The 26418-nt window shown below is 37.7% G+C and overlaps 1 protein-coding gene across 1 annotated transcript in view; it reads left to right on the plus strand.

Moving 5' to 3' along the window:
• The first annotated feature begins 3302 nt into the window (after nt 1–3302).
• Nucleotides 3303–26418, plus strand: part of mrpl3 (mitochondrial ribosomal protein L3) — a 28890-nt gene continuing 5774 nt past the window's right edge. The window contains exons 1-9 of the mRNA XM_008112769.3: nt 3303–3459; nt 4383–4564; nt 6809–6900; nt 9544–9642; nt 13402–13501; nt 14494–14554; nt 19366–19474; nt 20981–21058; nt 21821–21898. Of these exons, the coding sequence (XP_008110976.2) occupies nt 3350–3459; nt 4383–4564; nt 6809–6900; nt 9544–9642; nt 13402–13501; nt 14494–14554; nt 19366–19474; nt 20981–21058; nt 21821–21898 (909 nt within the window). The 5' untranslated portion in view covers nt 3303–3349. The remainder of the gene's footprint in view (nt 3460–4382; nt 4565–6808; nt 6901–9543; nt 9643–13401; nt 13502–14493; nt 14555–19365; nt 19475–20980; nt 21059–21820; nt 21899–26418) is intronic.

Consider the following 26418-nt stretch of genomic DNA (forward strand, 5'->3'; position numbering starts at 1 on the left):
CAGTTGCAAAGGCCTATAGACCATTGGAGTGCACTAGATTCACGTTTCTTCAGTATGTCAGTGAGTTCACTTTTTCCTTCAGCAGCTTTTGCTCATCTTGTTGACTTCTTCCAAGCATAAAGAAGAGGAAAACAGCGACAACAGCGATAAGGAATGAAACAGCCTATAGTTCTATCTTCCAAAGCTGGAGCCCTCATTGGTTGCAGGAATAATTATTCTTTTAAAGTTCTGTGTGAGGTCACTTCTGCTTCTTGCCCTGCCTCTATCTACTTTTTGCTTCTTTTCATGTTTGGTGTCTTTTTCTGGCATCTTTTTTTTCCACTGCAGCAATATGAGGCAGTAAGTGTGATGTCGTTGTTGTTGTTGTTGTTGTTGTGTGCGCCTTCTACTCATTTCTGACTTGTGACACCTAAGGGGAACTTATATAGTTTTCTTGGCAGAGTTGTTTAGAGGAGTTTGCCCTTGACTTTCTCCCGGGGAGTAGAGATCGCACGAAGTGACATCATTAGAGTGGCTGAAACCCAAATGGCTGTCTACACATCTTTTGTGCAGTGTTTCAGCAGAAATGTATTATCTTTTATAAAACTATCTCTTTAGTTCATTATAACTACAAAAACATTTGTACACAAGCCGAGATTACATGCACTGCATCAATATATCTACAAAACTAAAACTGTATGGTAGTTTACTTTTTGAATGTTGTAATACACATACATTCTGCTTGGAGATGTCATTATTACCCAATTACAATGATGCTTTGAATCACATGGTTTTACAGGCAATACAAATATCTGACTTATAAATGACTTCCACACAACTGAATAAAATCCCACATTATCTGTTTTGAATCGGAGTATATGGCAGTGGGGACTCAGATAATTCAGTTCAAAGCAGATATTGTGGGATTTTCTGCCTTGATATTCTGGGTTATATTCATAGTTACAAACGGAGCCTCCGGTGGCCAAGGGGATAAAAGCCTCGTGACTTGAAGGTTAGGTTGCTGACTTGAAAGCTGCCAGGTTCGAATCCCACCTGGGGAGAGCGCGGATGAGCTCCCTCTATCAGCTCCAGCTCCATGCGGGGACATGAGAGAAGCCTCCAACAAGGATGGTAAAACATCAAAACATCCAGGCGTCCCCTGGGCAACGTCCTTGCAGATGGCCAATTCTCTCACTCCAGAAGCAACTCCGGTTGCTCCTGATTTGTTCCAAGTCTTGGTTTGTTCCAAGTCTGCCGGTCACATTCTTATTTTGAGATTCAAGGAGAAAGTCGCAGCAAAAATGCGCCTTTTGGACCACAGGAAAAAGTAAGTAGGCAAATATTCTTCCATTGCAAGACTCACTTCTTTTCCTATTTAAAATCTTTAAAAATGGGGTGCACTATGGGCCCTTCCACACAGCCCTATATCCTAGAATATCAAGGCAGAAAATCCCACAATATTTGCTTTGAACTGGGTTATCTGAGTCCACATTGCCATATTTTCCAGTTGAAAGCAGATAATGTGGGATTTTATTCAGCTGTGCCTGGAAGGGCCCTCAGATATTCCAACTCAAAGCAGATATTGTGGGATTTTCTGCCTTGATATTCTGGGTTATATGGCTGTGTTAAAGGGCCCTAAGCCCACACTGTCATATATTCCAGTTCAAAGCAGGTAATGTAGGACTTTATTCAGCTGTGTGGAAGGGGCCCTAGATGGGTTAGGAATCAGCTGTTTTTCCCAGATATGCACTGAAAATAGCAAAAAGTGTGGCAGAATGTCCCGCAAAAACAAAGTGTTCGCAGTTTCATAAACTTTTCCCATGTTTTTAATGATAGAACCAATTAGGAAATGACATTTATAACCCAGGAACAAAAATAGTGTTGCATGGGGTTCTTCCACACAGCTGAATAATATCCCACACTATCTGCTTTGAACTGGAATATATGGCAGTGTGGAGACTGATATCTGCAGATATTGTGGGATTTCCTGCCTTGATATTCTGGTTTATGTGGCTGTGTAGAAAGGCCCCCAGCGTTATATGAAAGTGTAGATGGGACTAAAGATAATATTGGGAACCTTTTGTACTCTAAAGCAGAGGGTTTTTTTCCAATTTTTGGGCCTCAGGAGGGTTTTTTATGGGACTTCAGCTCCCAGAATTGATCAGTATTGGCCATGCTGGCATGGGCTTCTGGGAATTGAAGTCCAACACACACACACACACACACACACACACACACACACACCATCACTGTTTGCCTGAGGGCCCTTCCACGCAGCCATATAACCTAAAACTGTGATGGCCAACCTATGACACGCGTGTCAGCACTGACACACCTAGCCATTTTTGCTGACACGCTGCCGCATGCAGATTGATTGGATGACTATGTCTTTTGTGGCCAAATTTGATGCGATTTGGTCCAGTGGTTTTGTTGTTTAGTCCATGGGAATTATGCACATTACATTTATATATAAAGTATTATATCATTATATTATTATTGTAATATATTATCATATTATTACTATTACAGTAAAGTCTCACTTATCCAAGCCTCGCTTATCCAAGCCTCTGGATAATCTAAGCCATTTTTGTAGTCAATGTTTTCAATATATCATGATATTTTGGTGCTAAATTCATAAATACAGTAATTACAACATAACATTACTGTGTATTGAACTACTTTTTCTGTCAAATTTGTTGCATAACATGAAGTTTTGGTGCTTAATTTGTAAAATCATAACCTAATTTGATGTTTAATAGGCTTTTCCTTAATCTCTCCTTATTATCCAAGATATTCGCTTATCCAAGCTTCTGCCGGCCCGTTTAGCTTGGATAAGTGAGACTCCACTGTATATTATTATTCATTATTCATGACTACATTGAAACTACAATAGAGAGAAATCAGTGTGGAAACTGCAAGAGGTAGCAGAGATTGTTGTACATGGAAATAATGGTAGTAAATAGTTTTTGATTTATTAAATACAGTTATATATTACAATTATATATTTTTGTTATTTAAACTATATATATTGTGAAATTATAGTTTTTTTTCTTGAAGTCATGCTAGGTTTTTTGGTGAATTTTGACACACCAAGCGCAAAAGCTTGCCCATCATTGACCTAGAATATCAAGGCAGAACAACCCACAGTGTCTGCTTTGAACTGGGTTATCTGAGTCCACAATGTTACGTATTCCAGTTCAAAGCATGTACTATGGGATTTTATTCAGCTGTGTAGAAGAGGCCTGTGACTGTAGAACGGGGCTTGTAGGAACCAAATGCGCCCGGAACTAATGTTCGCGGGCGATGAGGGAAGGCTTAGGGAGACGGACTGCCTTCTTCCTCGTTAGGGAACGCTGCTGCCGGTGCTGTCATGGCGGCCGTGGGGCTTTTGTGTCGCCTGAGTTGTCGCCTGTTGCCCAGAGGGGCCCTGGCTTCGGCTCGGGCGGCAGCGGAGGCCTCAGAGGCCGGGCTGAGGAGCCGGTAAGGAATTTATCTCCTTGAGGGCGGGTGGTTTGGCTCTTCTACGGAGGCCTTGTCGGTTCTCTGCCTCCTGGCCTTTTAAAAGCGGCGGGAAAAGGGAGCAAGCTTGGTGTGCAGGGCGCTTGAATCATAACAGAGTGCTGTTTCAGGGAGCATGGATGCAGTCTGGCACCACTGTTAACTGTCCTGGCTCGTCGGAGTTGTAGTTTCACAAGGACTTGAGTCTTCCCTACCCGAGAGAGCTGGTGCCTCACCAAATGAAAATTCCTAAGATTCCACAGTATTGAGCCATGGCAGTTAAAGTGGTGTCAAACTGCATTCATTCTACAGTGTAGAGCAGGCACGGGCAATCTTCGGCCCTCCAGGTATTTTGGACTTCAACTCCCACAATTCCTAACAGCCAAAACACCTGGAGGGCCAAAGTTCGCCCATGCCTGGTGTAGAGGCATTTAAGTTAGAGCCCCCCCCCTCCCCAGTTATTATGCGTCTTCAGGTTGATTCCTGATATCCGGTGGCCTAGGGGGTAAAAGCCTTGTGACTTGAAGGTTGGGTTGCTGACCTGAAGGCTTCCAGGTTTGAATCCCACCCGGGGAGCGCGCGGACGAGCTCCCTCTATCAGCTCCAGCTCCATGCAGGGACATGAGAGAAGCCTCCCACAAGGATGGTAAAACATCAAAACATCCGGGTGTCTCCTGGGCAACGTCCTTGCAGACGGCCAGTTCTCTCACTCCAGAAGCAACTCCTTGCTTTTGAGGAATGTGTTACAGGTGTCTGGCAGTCATGTATTTCTTTTTTTTAAATCTCTCATGGCTTTTAATGAAATATTAATTTAGTACAGTAATGGTCACGGTTGAAGAACTAAACACCTAGAAATGTGACAGCTTATTTCATTTTCTCAAGGATTTTTCTGTTTGTGTTTCAAGGGGCCCATGCTGCATTGTAATCAGGCACATTAACAACAATGCCACATGGTGGGATGAGCACCTTTCAGAAGAGAATTTCAAGTTACTTAAGACATTTGTAAAAGAAGAAGACCAGGCTCAAACTGCCAGTAAACTTTGCCCACTGAAAGATGAACCTTGGCCTTTGCAACCATGGCAACCAGGTTAGTATACAACTGAATCAGGTAAAGCAAATATAATGGGCAACAATACTTGATGTTGAATTTTGAGTCTGCCATTATTTTTATTGTGTTCAAAATCAATGCATTTGGTCCAGTACATTCTGGACCCATTGTGGGTACAGTTCACATAACAGAACTAATTATGTTCCATTTAATGCCCACTCATTTTCCAAAACCAAACCCAACATATGCATGCCCATTCAGTATACTGGACAACTAACGTTCGTGTCCTTTCTCTTCAGTGAGTTCATAGTTTCTTTCCGCCATACTTTTCCTTAACAATAATGTGAGATTGGTGAAGCTGAGAGATATTGACTGGTACAGGCTGACAAAGTGAGTTCTGTGGCTAAATGGAGACTAATCTATAGCAGGGATGGGCAAAGTGGTCCCCAAGGTCTTTTTCTAACACCAGGATCCCCCAGAAATTAAAAAAGTCATGAAAATTCCCTTTAGGGCCATGGAGGGTATTTTCGTCACATTTAGAGATTCCCTAAGTTTCCCCCATTTTGAAACTGGTTTCACTGCAAAATGTTCTCTAGAGGTTAAAGGGCACATTTCCACCATATTTCACCACAGGAGAAACCTTTTTTGGAAACACAAAATGAATAGGAAGTGGCTTGTACTTAATTTCCTGTTTAAAAAGCCTCCCATGGATCTCAAAAAGTCCCAGGAAGGTTTCAGAACATGTTGAAAATACCCCACGTTCCCTAGAAGCCACTTTGGGTCAATTAAAAAAATGCAGAAGCAGTTGTCATAAAAGAGTGCTGCTGCTTTCTAAGGACTCCTGGGGGTTAATGCCCTAGCCATCTACAGTTGCCCATCCCTGCGCCACAGCACTGTGGCTCCAGCCTATAACCGAAATAGTAGAGAGGATAGCACATCATCAGTTTAGACACCAAGTGAAATTACTGGCCAGAAATGACCGAGTGAGTTATGTGGCTCAGCAAGGGATTGGAACCTTGATCTTACAAATTCTCACCCAGCACCCCATTTTGAGAGGTTGTACCTAGCTTTTCTTTATCACCAATCAGCCCCAGTCCAGTCAAACTCACAAATGCTTTTATGAGTATACCTTCTAAATGCTTGGCATGATACATGTGTTCATAGCACAAAAATTGGGGGATCAGGGCTCTGCTTTCCCATTTAGCAGTCTTTTTCTGCCTGAAGAGGATTGATGTAGCTTTTTTATAGGTAAATAGTTTATTAGAGTTACGGTACATAACAGAACAACAGATCATAGGAGTTATCCTCAAGTAACAATTTTGATATATGCATGCATATCTACATTAGTCAAACAACAGTTATCTCTGACATTGCATGCCTATTAAAATCAGTAATTTAAATACATCATTTTGTCTTGCTATTTCTACATATAAAGTTGTTACAATCTATATTTTCTTCTCATTTAATTTTTTTTTAATATAAGAGTTCACCATAGCATTGAAACAACAACAAACGAGGCATTACAGACCATACAGGCACCCATAACTCCTGTCCCACACAAAATAAAACCTTTTCCCCACACCTATGTACCCTTCAATATGACTTCCGAAACTAAAGCATTATGAAGCCTTCAAGCCAATTTATCTATACTTGTTCATAGTAATCCTAAATTCCTAATGGTGCTCCTCCATGTCACTGTCTCTCCACTCAGATATACCATGTGCAACTTCCACTTTTCCAAAAAGTCCTCATTACTTTTTGCTCCATCTATTATTGGTTAGTTTGGCCATTCACATATATTCCTGCATTCTTTCCTTCATTCTTTTCCTCCAATCCTTTTTCATTAATCTTTTTTTCCCCTTTCCAGTCTTTGTCTATGGTTAATCTTGCCACGGCAAAGCTATATTTGTATATTAATTGGTCCTTTTGATTATGTAGCGTTTAAAATATCTTTTGTTATTGTGTTGTCGAAGGCTTTCATGGCCGGGATCACAGGGTTGTTGTATGTTTTCCAGGTTGTATGGCCATGTTCCAGAAGTATTCTCTCCTGACGTTTCGCCCACATCTATGGCAGGCATCCTCAGAGGTGTGAGGTATACCTCACATCTCTGAGGATGCCTGCCATAGATGTGGGCGGAACGTCAGGAGAGAATACTTCTGGAACATGGCCATAAAGCCTGGAAAACATACAACAACCCTCTTTTGTTATTGTTATGTAGTAGGCTAGACGTTTTAGTAAATAGGAATGAATATGTTTTATTTTCCTTCTACTATTCCTTATAGGTTCCAGAAGAGTTGGTATTATTGCTGTAAAGTTGGGAATGATGCCATTGTGGACCAAGAAAGGTGAAAAATTGGCTGTCACATTACTTCAGGTAAGACACATTCTGTTCCAAACTTGGAAAAAAAACCTCAAATGTACAAACAACCTAGCAACCCGAAAGATAGTTGCATCTATCAAGTAGGAAATAAGGTACCACTTATAAAAGTGGGGAGGCAAGTTTAACTAATTTACAACGTTGGAGTGAGGAAGTGCCATCAGAGTGGATGATGAAGCAGCTGCTCCCCCCTGTGGCCAGAATCGAACATCCCCTCAGGAGAAAGTTAAATTGCCTCTGCGTCTGTCTGTCTGTCTCTGTCTCGGTTCGATGTGTTTATGGGCATTGAATGTTTGTCCTGTATGTGCATAATGTGATCCGCCCTGAGTCCCCTTCGGGGTGAGAAGGGCGGAATATAAATACTGTAAATAAATAAATAAATAATAAACATTATGTGTTCTACATCCAAGTTGCTGTCCTTTAATCTTCAGTTATTTATTGCCTTATAGTAATCATACACTGCCTTTCACCAAGCAAAATCTCAAGCCAGTTTAAAAGAGCAAACTCAGTAACTGAGGGCCCTTCCAGACAGGCCCTATATCCCAGGATCTGATCCCAGGTTTTCTGCTTTAAATTGAATTAGATGAGTCTACACTGCCAGATAATCTGGGATAAACAAAAACCTGGGATCAGATCCTAGAATATAGGGCCTATCTGGAAGGGCCTGGATTAATATCAGTCTTAAAAAGAATTTGAAGAGTTGTTAATTCTTTAAAGATAGGATTTAATCTGACCGTTGGTACAACCCTATAACCTTTCAGATACATCATCTTCTTTAGCATCCTTCCAGAACTGCGTAGCAGGGATCAGTGCCAGTACTATGAGTAAGGACTGAAAAGTTTCCATCCTACAAATATCATTGTTGGATGCCCATTTCAAGCATTTGTGATAAGCAATCTGAATGGAAGAAAAAGAAGCTAGTCATCTTTCATTTTGTAAAAACGTATCTTGAAAGAGGTTGTGATTTACTATGAAGTAGCTATTCAAAAGCGCCATTATGGACAATATATAACAGATTGGTGTAGGCATCAGGCTTTTGGAATCTTCTTTATTGTTGTTTTTAGCTAGAAGTAGTGTACCAACCAGAGCCACGCGGAAAACAAGAACCTGGATTGCGAACACATTAGTGACTTAGAGGAAGAATAATTTTTTCCTGTGTGCCGAGATTGATTGAACTTATTAGTATAAATCTACATCACAGTTATTGTATATCAGCGATTTCTAGCAAATTAACTTGCGATTAGAATTGCACAAAGACAAGGTAAAGCATCCAATTAGTCTTCAGATCTTACAGGTGATGAACTTAGTCTTCAGATCTTATAGATGAGAAAAGTGACTACAGGTTGAGTCTCCTTATCTGAAATGGTTAAAATTGAAACTCTGCAGATTTTTTATTTCTTTCAGATTTTGAAATATCTATTTACAGGGGCGTAGTAAATTCGGGACAGGAGATTAGTCACATATCCAGTGCCTGTTGAATTTTTCCTGAAGTATCTCTGATGAGGGAAAGAGAAGTGGGGGAAGGTGGGGAGAATTCTACTTACAAAAGGCTGTTGGAAAAAGGAGACATTCCAGACACTTCTATCAACATCCTTTTTGCCCTTTTAGTAAAGCATTCAGGAACTGAAGGGAAAATCCTCCCTTCCCCTGTGAGTCTTTTTCATTATCTCTGGGCTGAATACAGATGGGAACAAATGGGGTTGCTCTGCACTTGCCCACGTACCCTGCTTTTAGGATGCCTGCCTCACGGATTACTACCATTGACAAGCATTAGATATGTGACCAGTCCCTTTTCCCCAAGGCAGAAGTAGAGGTCTGGCAGCAAACAGTTTTGGCATTTGGAGTATTCTGAATTTCAGATTTCCAGATAAGAGAGACTCAAACTGTAATACACAGCCAGCCATAGTAGAGGTAGGAGATTTTACTTGTAATTTCTGGTTTTATCAATAAGAGGACATTCAATCACTTCTTATTTTACACTTGATTAAAACTGAGTCTTAGAGATGGCAACTTTCCCCCAGCAAATATGTGGAGAACTGCAGCCTTTTTATTTGTACTAAAACACTAAAAATCAGGAAAAAATGCTGCTGGTAAGTGTCTTTTCACCAATCTCTCATTTTAGGGAGGAAAACCTTTTTCCTAGGTGCATTTATCTGCCAATTAAGATTATCTTCAGAATCTCTTTTCTTGGTTCTTCCATTTTCTATATTTATGCATGTAGTTGCTAGGATGGTGTCTTTTTGTGGTTACTATTCTCTGATAACATTAATTTTATTTGTTAAGAATTGTATTTTATTGTATTGTAAGCATTTGAAGTGTGAGTTCATTAAATGAGTGGAAGCATTTAATTTCTCATTTGATTATAAATTGCTAAATGTTGCAGTATGAGATTTCTGTGTCAGCATTCCCCAACTTAGTGCCTGCCCCCACCTCCATATATTAGGACTGGAGCTTCCATCATACTTGACCATTGACCATGCTGGATCTGGCACAAACAAGTCTAGCTACCAGAGTCCAAAACATCTTGAAGGGTCTTACCTCTGCATCACTCAGTGGCATCTTACAATTATATATTTTGCTTGGTGACCAAAATATATTAGGTAATATAACATGTTTACTCTCATGATTTATCTTTTTAAGGTTCAAGATTGCCATGTGATACGGCACATACCAAAGGAAGAAAGTGATGGGAAATATCCTGCTCTAATTGTTGGAGCGAAAAATGTATCTCAGTTTCAAGTAAGTTGATTAAGTTGCTTTTTTCAACTGGGAAAGTGGGAGATAAAAGATTGTATTATTTTTTTTTCTTTACAGTGCATTTATAAGATACATTCCTGTGGGATACATTCCAAGATCCCTCAGTGATATTTGAAATTGTGGATAATAGCAACACTATAGAATTGTAATTGATGACCTAAAGAGGCCCATAACCACTTCTGAGAAGGGTAAGGTTGGAGAGAGGATAGTGAAACTGTAGATACCATATCCGTCAATAAGGGGGTCATACTGTAGCATGGTAAGGAAAAAGTGGATAGGAAGAGGTCAGTCTCCCTCTTTGCACTGTAGTCCAGATAACGAAGTAAATTCATGTAATGGAGGTGAATGTATAAAGCTCATTGTCAAAAGTTTTAGAACATGCAAAGATGTACTTCCTGCAACACATAGCTACCATAAATTATGGATTTTTAAATTGTAAGATAAGTTTTCTTCCAAGGAACATGGGCACAGTGCTGAAGAAAAATCAATATACATACAGTCCCCAAGTTACAAACAAGATAGGTTCTGTAGGTTTGTTCTTAAGTTGAATTTGTAAGTAGGTCAGAACAGGTACATTTTTAAAGTGTAAATCCAGCCAAATATATATATATATTTCTTAGCTTTGAATAGCATAGGGAAGGGTTAACGCCCCTGTGGTGTTTGTTTTGCTGTCTGTGCCCATTCAGAAGATTTCACCTCACTTTCGGTCCCTGTAATAATTGGATTTTGAAAAATTTGGCTTGTTGTGGAAATAAGGATTGGAGATTAGCCTCAGTGGAAACACCTTTTCCCCATCGTAACTCTTCCAGGAGTGAATTTCCCTTCCAAAAATTCTTAACAATGAGTTGTTTGTAAGTCGGATGTTTGTACATCACTCCCAAGGAGTGTTGTTTGTAAGTCGGATGTTTGTGCACTCCCAAGGAGTGCCTGTGCTCTGTGGACCAGACGATAGAGGACCCGAGTTGGCTAAAACCACGTTTCTTCTCTGTGTTCTCCTATAGGTTTTGTATCAAATAATTTATACAAATCACACACAACAAACCCTAATACAAAACATACAATAAATATTTTAAACATTTAGATTTTGTTTTCTAACAGCCAGAGATCTCTTAGAGTTGTTAAAGTACCAGTACTACCTCTTATTTTGCATTTTTTCAAGGCTTCTTATCAGAGAAAAGTAGAGCTTCATTTGAGTTCTGGTGGGAACCAGTATGTATGATAGACTATTTTAATTTTTATGTGTTCTGGTTTACATGCGATTGAGTTCTGCTGTCAAGTTGGGATTACTTTCTTCAGTTTTTGACTTCATAGCTCCTCTTTGTTGTGACATATTTTTGCTGTAAATCTTTATACTGTTGAGATTCTTATTTTATCTGTGCTTTTAGTATGTATTTAGAATAGCAAGTGTCTTTAGTGTTGCCAGATACAAGATATTTCAAAAAGATGTACCTGATTTGAAATCAGTATATTTCTGCAACCATGAACCATCCATAGGCAATTGGGGAGCCTTCCTTTGCAAAGAAATAAAGAAAAAGCTGTGAGGTAAGAGAGAGCTAGAGAAAGGGGCACAGGGTGAAGTCACCCAAGGTGAAGGCGGCAAATAATTGGAGCGAAGGGATGCAAGAAGCCATGATCTCTCTCTCTTTCCTCCCAAGGAGCCTGCCTTTTCTAAGACCTTGATTCCCAAGAAGGAAGGGAGGCCTAGAGAGAGAGGACTGGTGAAAATTTGAATAGCCCAGGCTAGACTTTGGGCATGCCTGTCTTAGGAAAACTAGAGTCCTAGTTCATTGTGCCAGCTGATCAATTTTTCTGAGAATAAATGCCTTTGTTTTTCACACTTCATATAAACTCAGCCTTCATTTTGTACGTAGTATTTTTAGGATGCTTTCTATTGATCATACTGGAGATCAATTTAAGAAAGTGTAATCAGGGTTGGATATTTATTTGTTTTATATTACTGATTTCTAAGTGTGTAAGAATCTATAAAATGTGACAGTTCAAAGCGATTTTTGTCTATGTCTCTTCCCACAGAATTGTGAGTGTTGGCTAATATTATTTAATTAGATTCAAAGCCAGTACTACAAAAATTAATATGTTGCTATTCATAAACTTGAAATTGTTCTCATTAATTCATTCAAAAATTCAGGTGGGCATTTTCCTTAGAAAAAGGAAAATCGTGGATGCTTTCTGCAACACAAACTACCAGGTGGTGATTATTCAAGTGTATCACTATTGTCAGTCACTTAAATTGCTTTCTGAGGGCTATCCATTTAAAGCATAAAATTCAGATATACGGTTTCTTCTATTTTCAGTTTTCATTCATTTAGCTTTTATTTAGTTAATGAGAGGTAAACTCAAGGACATTTCTGAGTTAATCTTTATCTGTATTTGGTTAATTTTAAAAGCACCTTTTATTAAGGATTAGTGTTCCTGTTCAATTAACATTACAAACTTAAAAGAACCACTACATTCTCATTTTTGTTCTGACTTTGGACTCAGACTTTCCACATTAGTATATTTTTAAACAATAGTATTGACATAATATGGGTCAAGAGCTCAATGAAATTCCTGTAAGATAGGAACTTTGGCCCTCTACTTACTATTATGCATGTCCCATATTTTGATTTTGTATTACTTTATTTGTACATAATATTTTAGTAGATTTTTAAACCATTGTTTAGGAGAAATTATCCTCCCACGTTGGTTTATAGTAATCATTAAAACACTATAAAAAGGGTATACAGAAACAGTATTATAATATTGTTGTTAAAAGAAAACATAATAACAAAGAAACAATGAGCACATACATCAGAAATTATTAGCAGAAAAAAACAAAAAAAACATTTAAATAATGTAAGCACAGCAAGGGATTGTATCACCATAGCAGTATACGTAGTACATGGATGATGCTGCATAAATAAATGATGCAAAAACTGCCTGGAGGGAAAGATCTTTAGAGCTCATTTAAAAGCCAGCAAGAATTTTTAAACAAAGTTTTACAGAAATATTTGAAACATCATACCACCATTTTATAATGTACATATATTACACTAGAATGTGTTTATACATAGCCACAAGCCTATGAAAGTTTCAAATATGCAAACTTTCTTTAGTCATAGCTATGATCAACTAGAGACTAGGAGTTTTAGCTTATATTTTTATTGCTATATATACACACCAAATCTATTGTTAACCATGTTTTACTAAATTGTGCAAGCTTTGAAAAACCTAAAAAAGTAAATACAGCTACTACCAATTGTAATTTGTATAGGTTTAAATGTTATGCTTAAGCTTGATTTGATTTTTAAAAATGGATTGAAAAGCTTCACATTCCTCCTAGATTGGATGAAGGGAGTAATAGGTTCATTCTTGTAACTCATAAGTTATGATTTGTTATTCTGCTGAATTATGATTGAGCATTATAGTCAGCCATCCCCGTGGTTTTGATCATTCCCAAGCTTATACCACGCTGCCTGCCTCCTGAAGCTGGAGCTGCCATAGATGCAGTTAAGTGGGTATAAGAGTTTCTGAAAACAATAAAAATTTCAAATCACAGGATAGTGCTGTTATATTATTGCAATCTATAGTCCATGAGTTCTTTAGAAAACATTCTTTTTCATTATTGCTATTGTTTGTTTGGCACTTGAACTTAGTATTAAAACTTCTTATGCTTCTTTATTGTCAGAATCTAAATTCTAGAAATATCTTTTTTAAATTTTTTTTTGATTGTGTTCCTTCTAGAAAAGTGAGTCTATCCTAGAGATGTACAGAGCAGTTGGTCTCCCTGTAAAGCAGAAAATTTCAACATTTCGAGTTACAGAGAATGCTATCATTAAGCCAGGTAATATTTTCAAAATGGAAGACTTTGAATATAATGCTGGATAATACCGGTATTTGCACAGAGGTTCAAAAGCATGCTGGTATGTGTTAATATCCAGGAATAGAGAGGACTAGATATCATAATATAAAAGATTGTATTCCATAGGAGGATAAAATTACTGTTATTGTGCAGTATGCTTAGCTGTTTTTTTTAAAAAAAAAAACTGAAAAGCTGCTTCTTTTGAAATGTGACTTTTTAAAAATTACCTTTTATCACAAACAAGTTTTATTTACAATCAAAGTAGTATGCAATCAAAAATCAATCAATAGAAAAAAGGAAAGAAAAAGAAAAAAGTAATGAAGTTTCAACAGCCCAGTAGCAGGCTGTGCAGAACCAAACAAAAGCAGCTAAAAAAACTAAAATAGAAATGCACAATAATACATTTTTCCAAGGTAAGAGGAAGGAAATCAAAGGAAAAAAGCTTACTTTTGCATTAGGTTCATCCACTGTTTGCATTACATATATATCTAACTTGTAATCCATATACCATAGGTTAGATATATATATACTGCAAGCAGTGGCAAAGATCCTGTATATTGCTACAATGAAATAGTTAAAATCCACCTCCTCACCTGATCCCCTAAATTCCCTGTTGGTTCCCGTCATCACTGCTTGTCACACTACAAATTGCTGGTGGCAGGGCACTGGTGGCATAATGCTGCAGAATTTCTTTGGCTGCTGTAGCTGCCTCAATTTAGGGTGGAATCTGGGGGCATTTGTGATTTTGGCAACCGTTCATTAATCATATGAACAGTAACATTAATGAGTTTGTAAGACTTTCTTATGTCATTTAAAATTTTGGACAGATTGCCAGTCAGCATTTTCATGTAACTTGAGACTCACTTGATTTTTGTATGTCCTCATGCTTAGTAATCATGGATGCGAATTAGTTGAAACTTCATCAATTGGCTTAATTTTATTATTACCCCCACCCCTCCTAAATCTATCTTCAGGCACTCCTCTTTATGCAGCTCACTTTCGTCCTGGGCAGTACGTGGATGTCACTGCAAAAACGTAAGTGGTATCCTATAGCTATTAGCATGTTAAAATTAGCAATCTGTGGTGTGTGTTATGTTTTCTGGTACTTTGATTTGTTTTAAGTCCTTCTGATGCAGCTTTTTATAGTTATATACTGAAATATAGAAACAAAAATTATTAATAAATAGTACAGATAAAATAGTAAAGCTACAGGACAAAAAGTTTTTTAAAAACTAGGTTTTTCTTCTGAAGATAAAAAAGGAACAGGACCAAGAGTGGATAACCTTTGATCCTGCAAATGTTATTCATCTGCAGTTCTTTCATGTCGGCTTTGGCCATAGTGAATGGGTAGGTGTTGTTAGAGTTTCATTACAGTAATGCATACTGACCATTCCTTCTCTAGAATTCTGAAACCCAAAACACTCCAAAATTGCACGGGTAAAGACAACATTATTTTGGTGGTTTGTTGTTCATGCCCAAAATTATTTAAAATATTGTGTATAAAATTACATTCATGCTCTGTACATAAAGTGTATTTAAAATATCAATGAATTACATGTTTAGATATGGGCCCCATCTCTAAGATATCTTATTCTGTACTTATATACAAGTATTTCAAAATCTGAAATTGAATACATTTTTTGGATAAGGGATAATCAACTTTTATTAGAAATGGTGATATTGGATAGTTTATTAGGTTCACTTGACCTGCAGTCATGACATTCACTTGTATTTTCTTCCATTCTTGAAGCACATAGTATTTGACAGATTTAGATATTTTCAGTTGACTAGAGAAAGAGTTGCAATTTTTCTTTCTTATCAGAGATGCAAGTCAGTTTCTGTATAAGAGAAATGTGTGCAGAGAGTCTTGTGGGATAAGATATCTCCATATTTCACTGCAGTACTTCCCAGTGCTCGGCAGGAAAGCAGCACTTTGAGTTTTAAAACACTACTCATCCACTCAGTTCTTTTGGCTTCTGCAGTGAAGGAAAACCTATAGCTATTTGTACAGGTTTATGTTGCACCTGCTTATCCTTTGAGTATAGCTCATATTCTTTTATTGAATTGTTGTTGAATTTTCCACAAGGTGTAAAGCTTTACCATACAAAGGACACCATTTCATTGCATCATTGTACACAATGAGATTTGAGCCTCCATGATTTTGGAATCCACAGAATAGGGGTCTTGAAACTCAGCCTCAGTAGATATGTCAGGGTCAGGTTTTGAGCCCAAAATTATGGGATTTGATATGAACAGTGGATAAGTCACGGATCATTTCATGGAGATGGGAAAGAGCCATTTTTCAACCCAGGCATTCAAAAGGGCCTTCAGCTACTATAAAGAGCCACTTTTCCTTCAAGTATGGTATTAGCTCTTTTTTAAAAAGGAAGACTTGAGCAGTTCATATGGTGACTTTGATGTCTCTCATTCATAAAGGTCCAATTTGACTTAATGGCATTTAATAACAAAATTTATGCTGTGGTTTTGACCTTGGCCATTTTAATTAAATAATTTCTTCAGATTCCCATGTTTTGCCAGCAAAATTCATGATTTGTTTTGAAACATTTGGGGATCGGTGCTGTGGTGGTAACTGAGGCATCTTCATTGGAAGATCAATCTCCATATGTAAATAAATGTCAGATGACTCACTTTGAGCATTACCTTCTGTGGTGATAATGAGAGAGGTGGAAGCACATAAGGCCAAGATTTACTCCTACTCTGAACAGTTTGTTTGTAGGTGATGGGGGTTGGAAATATCATCAAGATGGGGCCAAAAACCTCCACATAAATTCCTTCCAGGGCAGGAGGTATTCCTTTTACATTCTGCAACACATACATTTATGGTGTTTGGTGTATTTAGAAAGAGAGTATTCATGCACAGTTGCAATAAAAACCAGAAATTTTCACATTGCAAGATACTTAGATCTTGTTAAAAACTAAAGTAGGCATTGAGGGGTTGGGGGAGGAATGATGCAGAGAGATGCAGTTTCTTACACATATACAATTTGTTGTGATGAAATTGCTTTTCAATTTTTATCCCTTGAAAAGCCCCATTTATGTGTAGATAATTCTTCTTTTCCCTTTGAAAAGGACCATCTAGGTGAAATGCCAGAGTGGGTGCTTAGTCTTATGTCACAGGGTTTACACTGGCTGATTAAAGTTGACAGACCTATTTTCTCTAAAGTTAGGTTCCTGCCGGTCATGAATTGTCCCTGTAGGACCTTCCTTGCACCCTGCTCTGCAAATTCCATTCCAAATTGAACACATTCATAGCATCCCAATTTCTATCGTGTGTGATCAGTGCATAAGCAAGGAATGACTGTGTCTTTGCAATAATTTGTGTTCTGATTAGAACCATGTACAGTAGAATCTCACTTATCCAAGCTAAACGGGCCAGCAGAACCTTGGATAAGCGGATATCTTGGATAATAAGGAGGAATTAAGGAAAAGCCTATTAAACATCAAGTTAGGTTATGATTTTACAAATTATGCACCAAAACATCATGTTATACAACAAATTTGACAGAAAAAGTAGTTCAATACGCAGTAATGTTATGTTGTATTTACAAATTTAGCACCAAAATATGACGATATATTGAAAACATTGACTACAAAAATGCATTGGATAATCCAGAACCTTGGATAAGTGAGACTCTACTGTATTTGGATATGCAGAACTAAGTAGAATGTATAATGCATTCTGCTGAGAAAATTTCAATGCATTATTCTTAGTCCTCAATTGTAGCTTATGCTATCTTTTCAAAATACCATATTTACTCAATTCAAATGCTCACCTGTTTTGACTAAATTACCTTCCCAAAATTAGGGTGCACATTATATTAGCCTAATATGGTAAATGCTTTTTGGGGTTTCAGGGTTTTAAAAATTGAGGTGTGCATTAGATTTGATGGTGCATTGGACTCAAGTAAATATGGTATTTCAAGCTTCATGTCTCGAGCATACTATAGCATATGTGCTGAAGACTTATAGTTCAGCTTCCCTACCACCTACTTTGCTTCCTTTTGTCCTTGCACTGAGGTACTTTTCAATTCAGTGCAGCTTAATTTGTTGTGAGTGTGTGTTTTAATGTTACTGTAGCATTAGCCTTGAGTGATTGATTCTCAGCAATTGTGGTATACTCTGTCCAACAACATTTGAGAAATCCATTATAGTTTGAATGGTCAGTTGTGAAACATTGTGGCTGGAAAACCCAGCTGTGCTCGCATTGTTCTAAATTATTTGTATGTGGTTGCAAAAAGAACTTCAGCTAGATTTTTGCCCATTGTGTTTTGGAGGTATTGCAAAAACCACATTAACACCTTCTGGGTATTAGAATTTCTGTTTATGTGGCAGATTCTTGCTTCCGTACCTACTTTAGGAAGGCTTAAACATTTGGTTGCTTCATATTATTGCACTGGAGCAGGTCTTAAGTAATGTTTGTATTGTATATCAAATTTGCTCTAAAATACTAGCTTCAGGGATACTATATATTTATGAATGAAAGCTGTAATTTCAGTGTCAAGTAATATGCAGGCTTAGAGTTACTGAGATACTCTTTACAAGACACAGAAAATGTAGGAAAAAAAACCCTGAACTATTTAACATTTATAGCACCAATTCCTAGTATTCATATACAGAACTAAAGCTCCACCATATGTTTAACCAGGCTAAACTAAAGCTCCATCATATGTTTAATCACACTTACCTGAATGTGCAGTTCTATGTACACTCAGATAAGTGTGCATAGAACTGCAGCCCCAAGGCATACTTTTGTGTAGTTATCTATACATTTCAGTAAGAACATTACAATTCAGTTTTAGGTAAGTGTTCATTATACTGTTCTGTAAGTACTTTTAAAGATTCAATTCAAGAAACTCAGAAAAACTAGCACATAGATAAATCCAGTTGATTCATTGAGGCTAGTTTAGTTAAATCTAACAACAGACTGCCACCACAAATTTCACCTAACTTGAAGGATTACTTGGAAGCAAATGCAATTTGATTCTTGAACACAAAATGCAAATGCAAACTTAATAGGGCATGGAGTAGCTGTTTGGAAATTAGAAATTTTTTAAAAAAAACATGTTTGTGTTGTTCTCATTTGCTTAAACAAGTATTCCAGAAAGATAGGCTTGTAATAAAAAGTAATAGTGCTGGTAGCTAAAGAAATTATCATACTTTATGGGCAATTTGTTTCTTTTCTGTTTGATGTGTATCTTTTTCTGTTGTTTTGTTTATTTAGACTCAAAAAATATTACTCTTGGCGGATATGCGATTTAGAGTACATTAATGTTCATGCTAAATATATGAAACAACCAGATAAAACCAAAGCAATAGCAATGCAAAGTCCAATTAGCAATGAACAAATAGGGAAACTTTGCATGGCAATGAAGTTCTTTTTCTATGACTGGGAGGTTTACCTAGCTGATTGTCCTGTGTGAAATATTTCATGAGGATGAAACTACTACAGAGAGAGCCATGTTTTTATATAACCAGTATACAGCCTGTTACAAGTTTACTTAAAAGTAACTTCACTGTATGCAGTTGGTCTCCTAGGAAAGTGTGCGTAGGAATGTACCTTCTGTGCTTTCAGAAGCATTTTTGAGTAGCATTCCTTGAGCTATATCTAGCATTCTGATGGCAGAACTTTTTGGACTTCTTTCTGCCTTTCTTAATCCGTGCACTACCAAAAATCTGTCCATAGAACCATAGCATCCACCTATTCTACGGTTCTACCAGAAAGCATCATTGATTTTGTTTCATATATTGAGAATGTAGCCTATATCAGCTAGCTTTGTACTCCTAGAAACATGTGGTTTTTTCAAATTGACTTTCTTTGTTCTCAGGATTGGCAAAGGCTTCCAAGGAGTCATGAAAAGATGGGGATTTAAAGGCCAGCCTGCTAGTCATGGTCAGACTAAAACACACAGGCGACCTGGAGCAATTTCCAATAGTGTAAGTACTCCAAGTAAATCATTTACATTTTATAATAATAACAATAGTAATAATAATAATTTTATTTGTTATCTGCCTCTCCTCACTGCTAGAGGTGGGGTGCAATATAGTTCAAACACATGAACATAAAATACATACAACAAAATAGATACAGTAGAATCTCACTTATCCAAGCCTTGTTTAGCCAAGCTTCTGGATTATCCAAGCCATTTTTGTAATCAATGTTTTCAATATATCGTGATATTTTGGTGCTAAATTCGTAAATACAGTAATTACAACATAACATTACTGCGTATGGAACTACTTTTTCTGTCAAATTTGTTGTATAACATGATGTTTTGATGCTTAATTTGTAAAATCATAACCTAATTTGATGTTGAATAGGCTTTTCCTTAATCCCTCCTTATTATCCAAGATATTCGCTTATCTAAGCCTCTGTCGGCCCGTTTAGCTTGGATGAGACTCTTCTGTATGTCAAAACACACAATTATATATATTATATATATATATAGACCAAAACATATGGTACAAAGATCAAAATACATCAGCAGTAGAATGCAAAACCAACACTCATGGTTCCAAGCTGACTGCTCTACTCTTACCTAAAAGCCAGTGTGTTGTAGTGGTTTGAGTGTTGGACTAAGACTTGACATAAAGGTTGGAATCTTGCTCTGGTATGAGTAACCTTGAGCCACTCACATCCCTCTGAACAAATCTTTCCAAGAAAAACCCATGATAAGTTCACCTTAGGATTGCTGTAAGTCAGCGATTCTAAAAATGGCTGTAGTTGGATCCAGACTCTTTGAATCAAAACCAAAAGTCCATAAACCAAGGACTTATTGGAACATTAAGTAATTGCCTTAGCATGCAACCTGTTCTCATTTACTTAGAAGAAGCTCCACTGGGCATAATGAAGCTTAGTTTGGAGTAAATCTTTATAGTTCTACACTCAAAGTATAACTCTTATACTATGCAATTGATTGCCCTTGAAAATGTTCTGTATAGGTGCACTTCTGTGAAGTACAGGCAGTCCTCAAGTAACAAATAAGATAGGTTCTATATGTTTGTTCTTAAGTTGAATTTGTATGTAAGTCAGAACAGGTATATTTTTGACATGTAACTCCAGCCGTGTGTGTGTATGTATGTATGTATGTATCTATATCTATATACGTTTTGGATAGATTAGGGAGGGGGTAACACCCCTGTGATGTTTGTTTTACTGCCTGTGCCCCTGTTCAGAAGACTTCATCAAACTTTCTTTCCCTGTGATAATTGGATTTTGAGACATTTGGCTTGTTGTGGAAACAAGGACTGGAGATAAGCCTCAATGGAAACACCTTTCCCCCATGATAACATCCAGGAGTGAATTTCCCTTCCGTGTGGTAGATTTCTCTCACTTCCTGTTGCCTCACCCCTATTTTTAACTAAGAGTAATTTGTAAGTCAGATGCTTGTAACTTGGGGACTGCCTATATATCTAAATTATTTTTTGCTTTTTTTGAGACAGAAAGTTGCCAAAGTCTTCAAGGGAAAGAAAATGCCTGGGCAACTGGGAAACTGGTACAGGACAACTAAAGGACTAAAGGTGAGAATTAAGTACGTGGAATAAGGAGGAGGCTGTGTAGGAATGTGTGTGATACTTGGGACAGTTTGATAAATGTGAAAACTGAATATAGAATTATCTTTGAGACATGCTCAATGCAACATACAGACTTGAAGCTGCCTTTGAAAACAGTTTTGAAGGTGCAACTAGTGCAAAACATATTTCTGAGATTGCTGGCCAGAACATCATCTAGAACAGTGATTCTCAGTCTGTGGGTCCACAAATGTTTTGGCCTTCAACTCCCAGAAATCCTAACAGCTGGTAAACTGGCTGGGATTTCTGAGAGTTGTAGTCCAAATCACCTGGGAACCCACAGGTTGAGAACCACTGATCTAGAAACTATGTAACTGTCGTCTTAAGGGAATAGCACTGGTTTCTACAGTCTGCTTCTGTTAACAGCCCAAGGCTCTGCTTCATAACATTGAAAATCCTAAATGGTTTGGGACCTTGATACTTGAAAGAATGTCTCTCCCTGTGTGCATCTACCAAAAGAATATTCTACTGGGGAGCCCTCCTTTGTTTCCGGTCAATGGGAGCAATAGGAAAGTATCTTGAGTATTGTGATTCCCCAGTTATGGGGTGGTCTCGCCTCAGAGGTCCTCTTGGTGGTGACATTGGCTTATTTGGTCACTTGAACATGTATAGTGTCATTTAAAACTGTTTGAAATACGTCTTATTTAATATGTTTATTTAATATTTATCTAAACACAGCTTGAATTGAATTTGATAATTTCAATCTTTCAGGTATGGCGGGTCAGTACAAAGTTCAATGTCATATATGTACATGGTAGTGTTCCAGGTCATAGAAACTGTTTAGTAAAGGTAAGCTTGATTCTTGAATTATTTTCTAATGTAACTTAGACAATGAATATTTTGTAACATTGTCATCATTATTTATTTATATAGCGCCGTCCATGCATTTGGTGCTTTACAAGGAGAAACAGTACTGTTCCCTGTCTTCAGGCTTACAATCTAATTAAAAAATGGCACAAAAAGAAAAGAGGATGAAAGTGTGGGAAAGGGTCGAGGGTAAACATTTTTGGAGCATGCTGCTTGAATAATTTTTACCATTAACATTTTTTAAAGAAATAGAACTATTCTTTCAGCTCGATAAGAACTATTATATCTCTGTATATTTCAGCAAAGAAAAGCCATTGATCTTTGTAGACCTGAATTATAGTTTCATGAAGACGTTCTCAAGATTACAATTTAAAGCACTTGTACGTTTATGTTCCCGAAGGAATTGTTCAGCATATGTAACAGGCAGATCTTGAATTTGCAAACCTCTACCAGGTTCATATGCCACATTTCAGTCAAATTATTCAAGTATTTCCAGTACTTTAAAATGATATTTATAGAAGATTGTTTATAGTCGAAGGTGTATAGTCTCACACTTTTGTCTGCAGTCAGACAATATCATCTTCACAGTTTTTATTTTATTTTATTTTTTCCTTAGTCCCTGTGAAAGTGTTAACTTGATACTGGATTTAGGCATTCTTCTTTCAGACCAGTAGGGCCTTCTTTGTTTCTTTCGTGAGCTGTTATTAATTTCTCCAAGGGTTTTTTTTTTTGTATAACATTGTAGACCATACTTGAAGCTGAGAAGTAGAGATCTTGGACACTCTCTGACTCCTACAGCATTGCAAGGAAGCATTTCCCAAATGTAGGGACAAGAATGATAATCTATCCAAGAACCTGAAGTGCTTCACGCAAGTGGGGTTTGCAGCTGTGCAGAGTCTTCCTTAGAGCTGAAGGATTTTTTTGGTGAGAGTTGTATTTCCGCCTCTCAGTTCTCAAGCCCAGTCAAAACATCTGCTCCATTCTATTTCACCTCCATAATAATACATAGGATTTTCTCTCATTTCTCCTTTGGGAACTTGGTCTCATTTTTACATGTCACAGGGAGCTACATTTTCACAGGAACTCTGCCTTATTCGTATAAGCAACATGTTGGGGCAAGCTGCTCTGAAAGCTCCCACTAGCAGTGGGATGGTTTAAAATGTGTGCTGTGGTTTATCATGCTGTGCCAACCTAGCAGGGAAATCACTCTGGGTTCATTTCCTTCCCACAGACAAAAAAAAAACCCCACTGGAAATGAACAAAATGGGAATTACACTATGTAACACTGTGTAACACAATCTTTGTTCTTGGGTTATAAATGTTATTTTCTAATTGGTTCTATCATAACAATGTGGAAAACGTTTATTAAACTGCAAAAACTTGTTTTTGCGGACATCCAGCAGCACATTTTGCTATAGTTTTTAAGTGAATATCTCATGGAGTCTCAACCAATTTAACTTAGTTTGTGGTAGCTACAAAAACGAAGTTTCTGGAATATAACAACTACTTTCAAAGTACAATTAAACAGGAAATAACACTTTCAAACCAGGAACAGAAAATTTGGTGGAGGGCAGGCTCATCCACTTGCTATGGTTGGGAGTCAGAAGTAGAAACTTCAAGTAGCCTGTTGTTTCTTGAGCTGGTGAGAGGAGGCCAAAAAAACTTGCCCCTTGCTATTATAATGGTCAGGGCAACTATTATGATGAAATATTGATATATGTACAAGGCAGCAATTTCCATCAAGTTTGTTTTCTTTGTATCATAGACAGCAAAGGACACACAAAGATGTTTCTTAGTTTTAGCCCTTGTTTTTTTCCTATTCCCTCTATGAAGCTGTCACTTTCAATTAGATTACCTACTGTTTCCAGTCCTACTTTGTTCTAGAAGGTCCCTGGTAGGGAAATTGGACCACAAAGTGTCGGGAGTCCTTGATACATTCCTGCTTCAGTCAGCAAAACTACAAACACAGGAAACAAAAAACCGCTGAGCCAACATGTTTCGTTGCGCAGCTAGTCAAATATGGCTGGATGAAAAGAATTGAACAAGACCTTTTTGAAGGAAGCTGTCATTGGCATTTCTTTCAATGCTGTAAATGTCAATGCCAGCTTGTTATGGTATCTATTTCAGTGCTATCGGATATACCCTGTGGATTATAACGTTACATTTTTCTCACTTTTTTCCACAGTAGTGGTTTCAATCTGAGTCCCGTGGTGCCATGTGTAGGCTGTCTGCAAAGCAAGAGAGAGTATAGTTGTCTACCTTTGCTGTATGAATCAGACCCTTCTGTGTAAAAACCACCTGTATAATTTAGTAATTTTTTTAGTGCCTGCATGTTGACATTTCTATACAGATAAGTCCAAATTGATAAAGTTTTACATGCAGTAGATTATTTTTTTGCACATCCTATAATATGCATAGTCTACACGCAACAGTAGTGTGGACTAAACTTCATTAAAGTTATTCAGTGGTTTGGATTCCAATGGTACAAGTCTTTCTTTAGGGAAGTAAGTAAACTTTGGACCCAGTTTACTGTAATACTAAGCATTGGGACACAGGTTTATCTTCCCAAGTTATGCATCCTTTCTTTCAACTGTGTATATTCTACTGCAGTTGTTGTGGGCACAGCTTGCATCTTCCATTGTATAAATATTTGAATTTGACCAGCTTTTCCTAACTAAAATATTCCAAACTCATTAGAGTGCATAGGAAGCTTATATAGTCAACCACACTGCATTGAGACAGATTTTTCCCTTAGCCACATGTTGGCAGTTTTGGAAAATGGAAATCTCCATAACCTTTTGGAGATTTGATGATCTTTGGAGATGGATGACCTTGTTAGAAGTCATAACCTTTTGGAAAAATGATGCCATAACCTTTTGGAAAAATGGCATTCATGCAAGACAGTTAGGTTTCTCAACTATTAAACCAATGTACCTAGATAGGTCTTTGAACTGTTAGGAACAAAGATATACCAATGTACAAAACACACACACATATAGTAAAGTTTCAGAAGTGTTCTTTTAATTGCCCAAAAACATCTACTCTGACTTAAAATATATTTGCTTTTAAATCCTCAAGAGACAATAATAAGCAGACTTCTTTAAAAGTAACATTGTTGGTTTACTCACAAACTTCATGTATTCAGCATATAGGTACTTTTCTTATCAATCCAGTTATAAATAGGATTTGAAGTAGTTTTTCTGTGTAGATAACACAGGGCATCATTTTTAGAGTCAGCAGGAGTCTAATAGAGTCTGAAAGTCCCATGGAGACTGTAATCTAAAGTAGAGTCTGATCCCTGAACAAGCCTAGATCTTATCACGTGGTCTGCAGCCCTTCCCACAGCATAAATTTAAGGAAAACTGCACACCAATACACATATATACAATACAGAAAGCAATCTGAATTATATACATAACAAATAACTAGTGGAGGCTTGAAGAAGGTTGCTAATTCCAACAGGCAGTACCTCTCATAAGTGCAGCTAGATGTTTTGAGATTTTACGTTAGCTATACAGTGGGACCTCTAAATCCTCAAATTTAACTATCCATGAAGGGGCCCCTGGTGGCACAGTGTGTTAAAGTGCTGAGCTGCTGAACTTGCAGACCAAAAGGTGCCCGGTTCAAACCCCGGGAGAGGAATGAGTGCCCGCTGTTAGCCCCAGCTCCTGCCAACCTAGCAGTTCGAAAACATGCAAATGTGAGTAGATCAATAGGTACTGCTCTGGCGGGAAGGTAACGGCACTCCATGTAGTCATGCCGGCCAATGACCTTGGAGGTGTCTACAGACAACACCAGCTCTTCAGCTTAGAAATGGAGATGAGCACCAACCCCCCAGAGTCAGACACGATTGGATTTAACGTCAGGGGAAAACCTTTACCTTTACCTAACTATCCATGAATCCTGACACCTATATTATTATATTCCTGCAACTGGAATGTGGACACTGAAGCGTTCTTTTTGCCACCATTTACTGATATATGTAGGGACCACTGTGTATACCAGATTTCATATATTTAATCCATTAAAACGTGATGACATTCACTGTTCTCAAGTGGCACAAAAATATAAAGGAACAAAAAAGACAAAGTTTTAGGTCTTTTACATCAAAACGTTTCGAAAATATTCTGGAGCGCTCTGCTTGCTCTGTATGATTGCATTGTCCACAAGGGACAGCCACACCAGTAAATTGCAGTGATGCACAATGGGGCACCATGCAAGGTGTTCCACTGTTCAGCAGGGGCTCCCGCTGCACGTTGGGACTATTGCACATTGCTTTCACTTGCCTGTTGAAGGATACCAGCCTATAACTTTAATTGGGAGGGTCTTTCCAATGCAGAATAAGGAAAAGCTATTCAGATCTTTCTCATTAGCCCAAAAAGATGTATGGTACTCTTTTCATTCCATCAATTAACTGTCATCGTCAAGGATGAATCCCAGTCTCATGTAGCCTGCTCGGAGGCACTGCATTTATGAATCAAAATGCCTTAATAGGATGTTTA

This window comes from Anolis carolinensis, chromosome 6 (genome assembly GCF_035594765.1).
Source record: "Anolis carolinensis isolate JA03-04 chromosome 6, rAnoCar3.1.pri, whole genome shotgun sequence".
In the NCBI taxonomy this organism is placed as follows: Eukaryota; Metazoa; Chordata; class Lepidosauria; order Squamata; family Dactyloidae; genus Anolis; species Anolis carolinensis.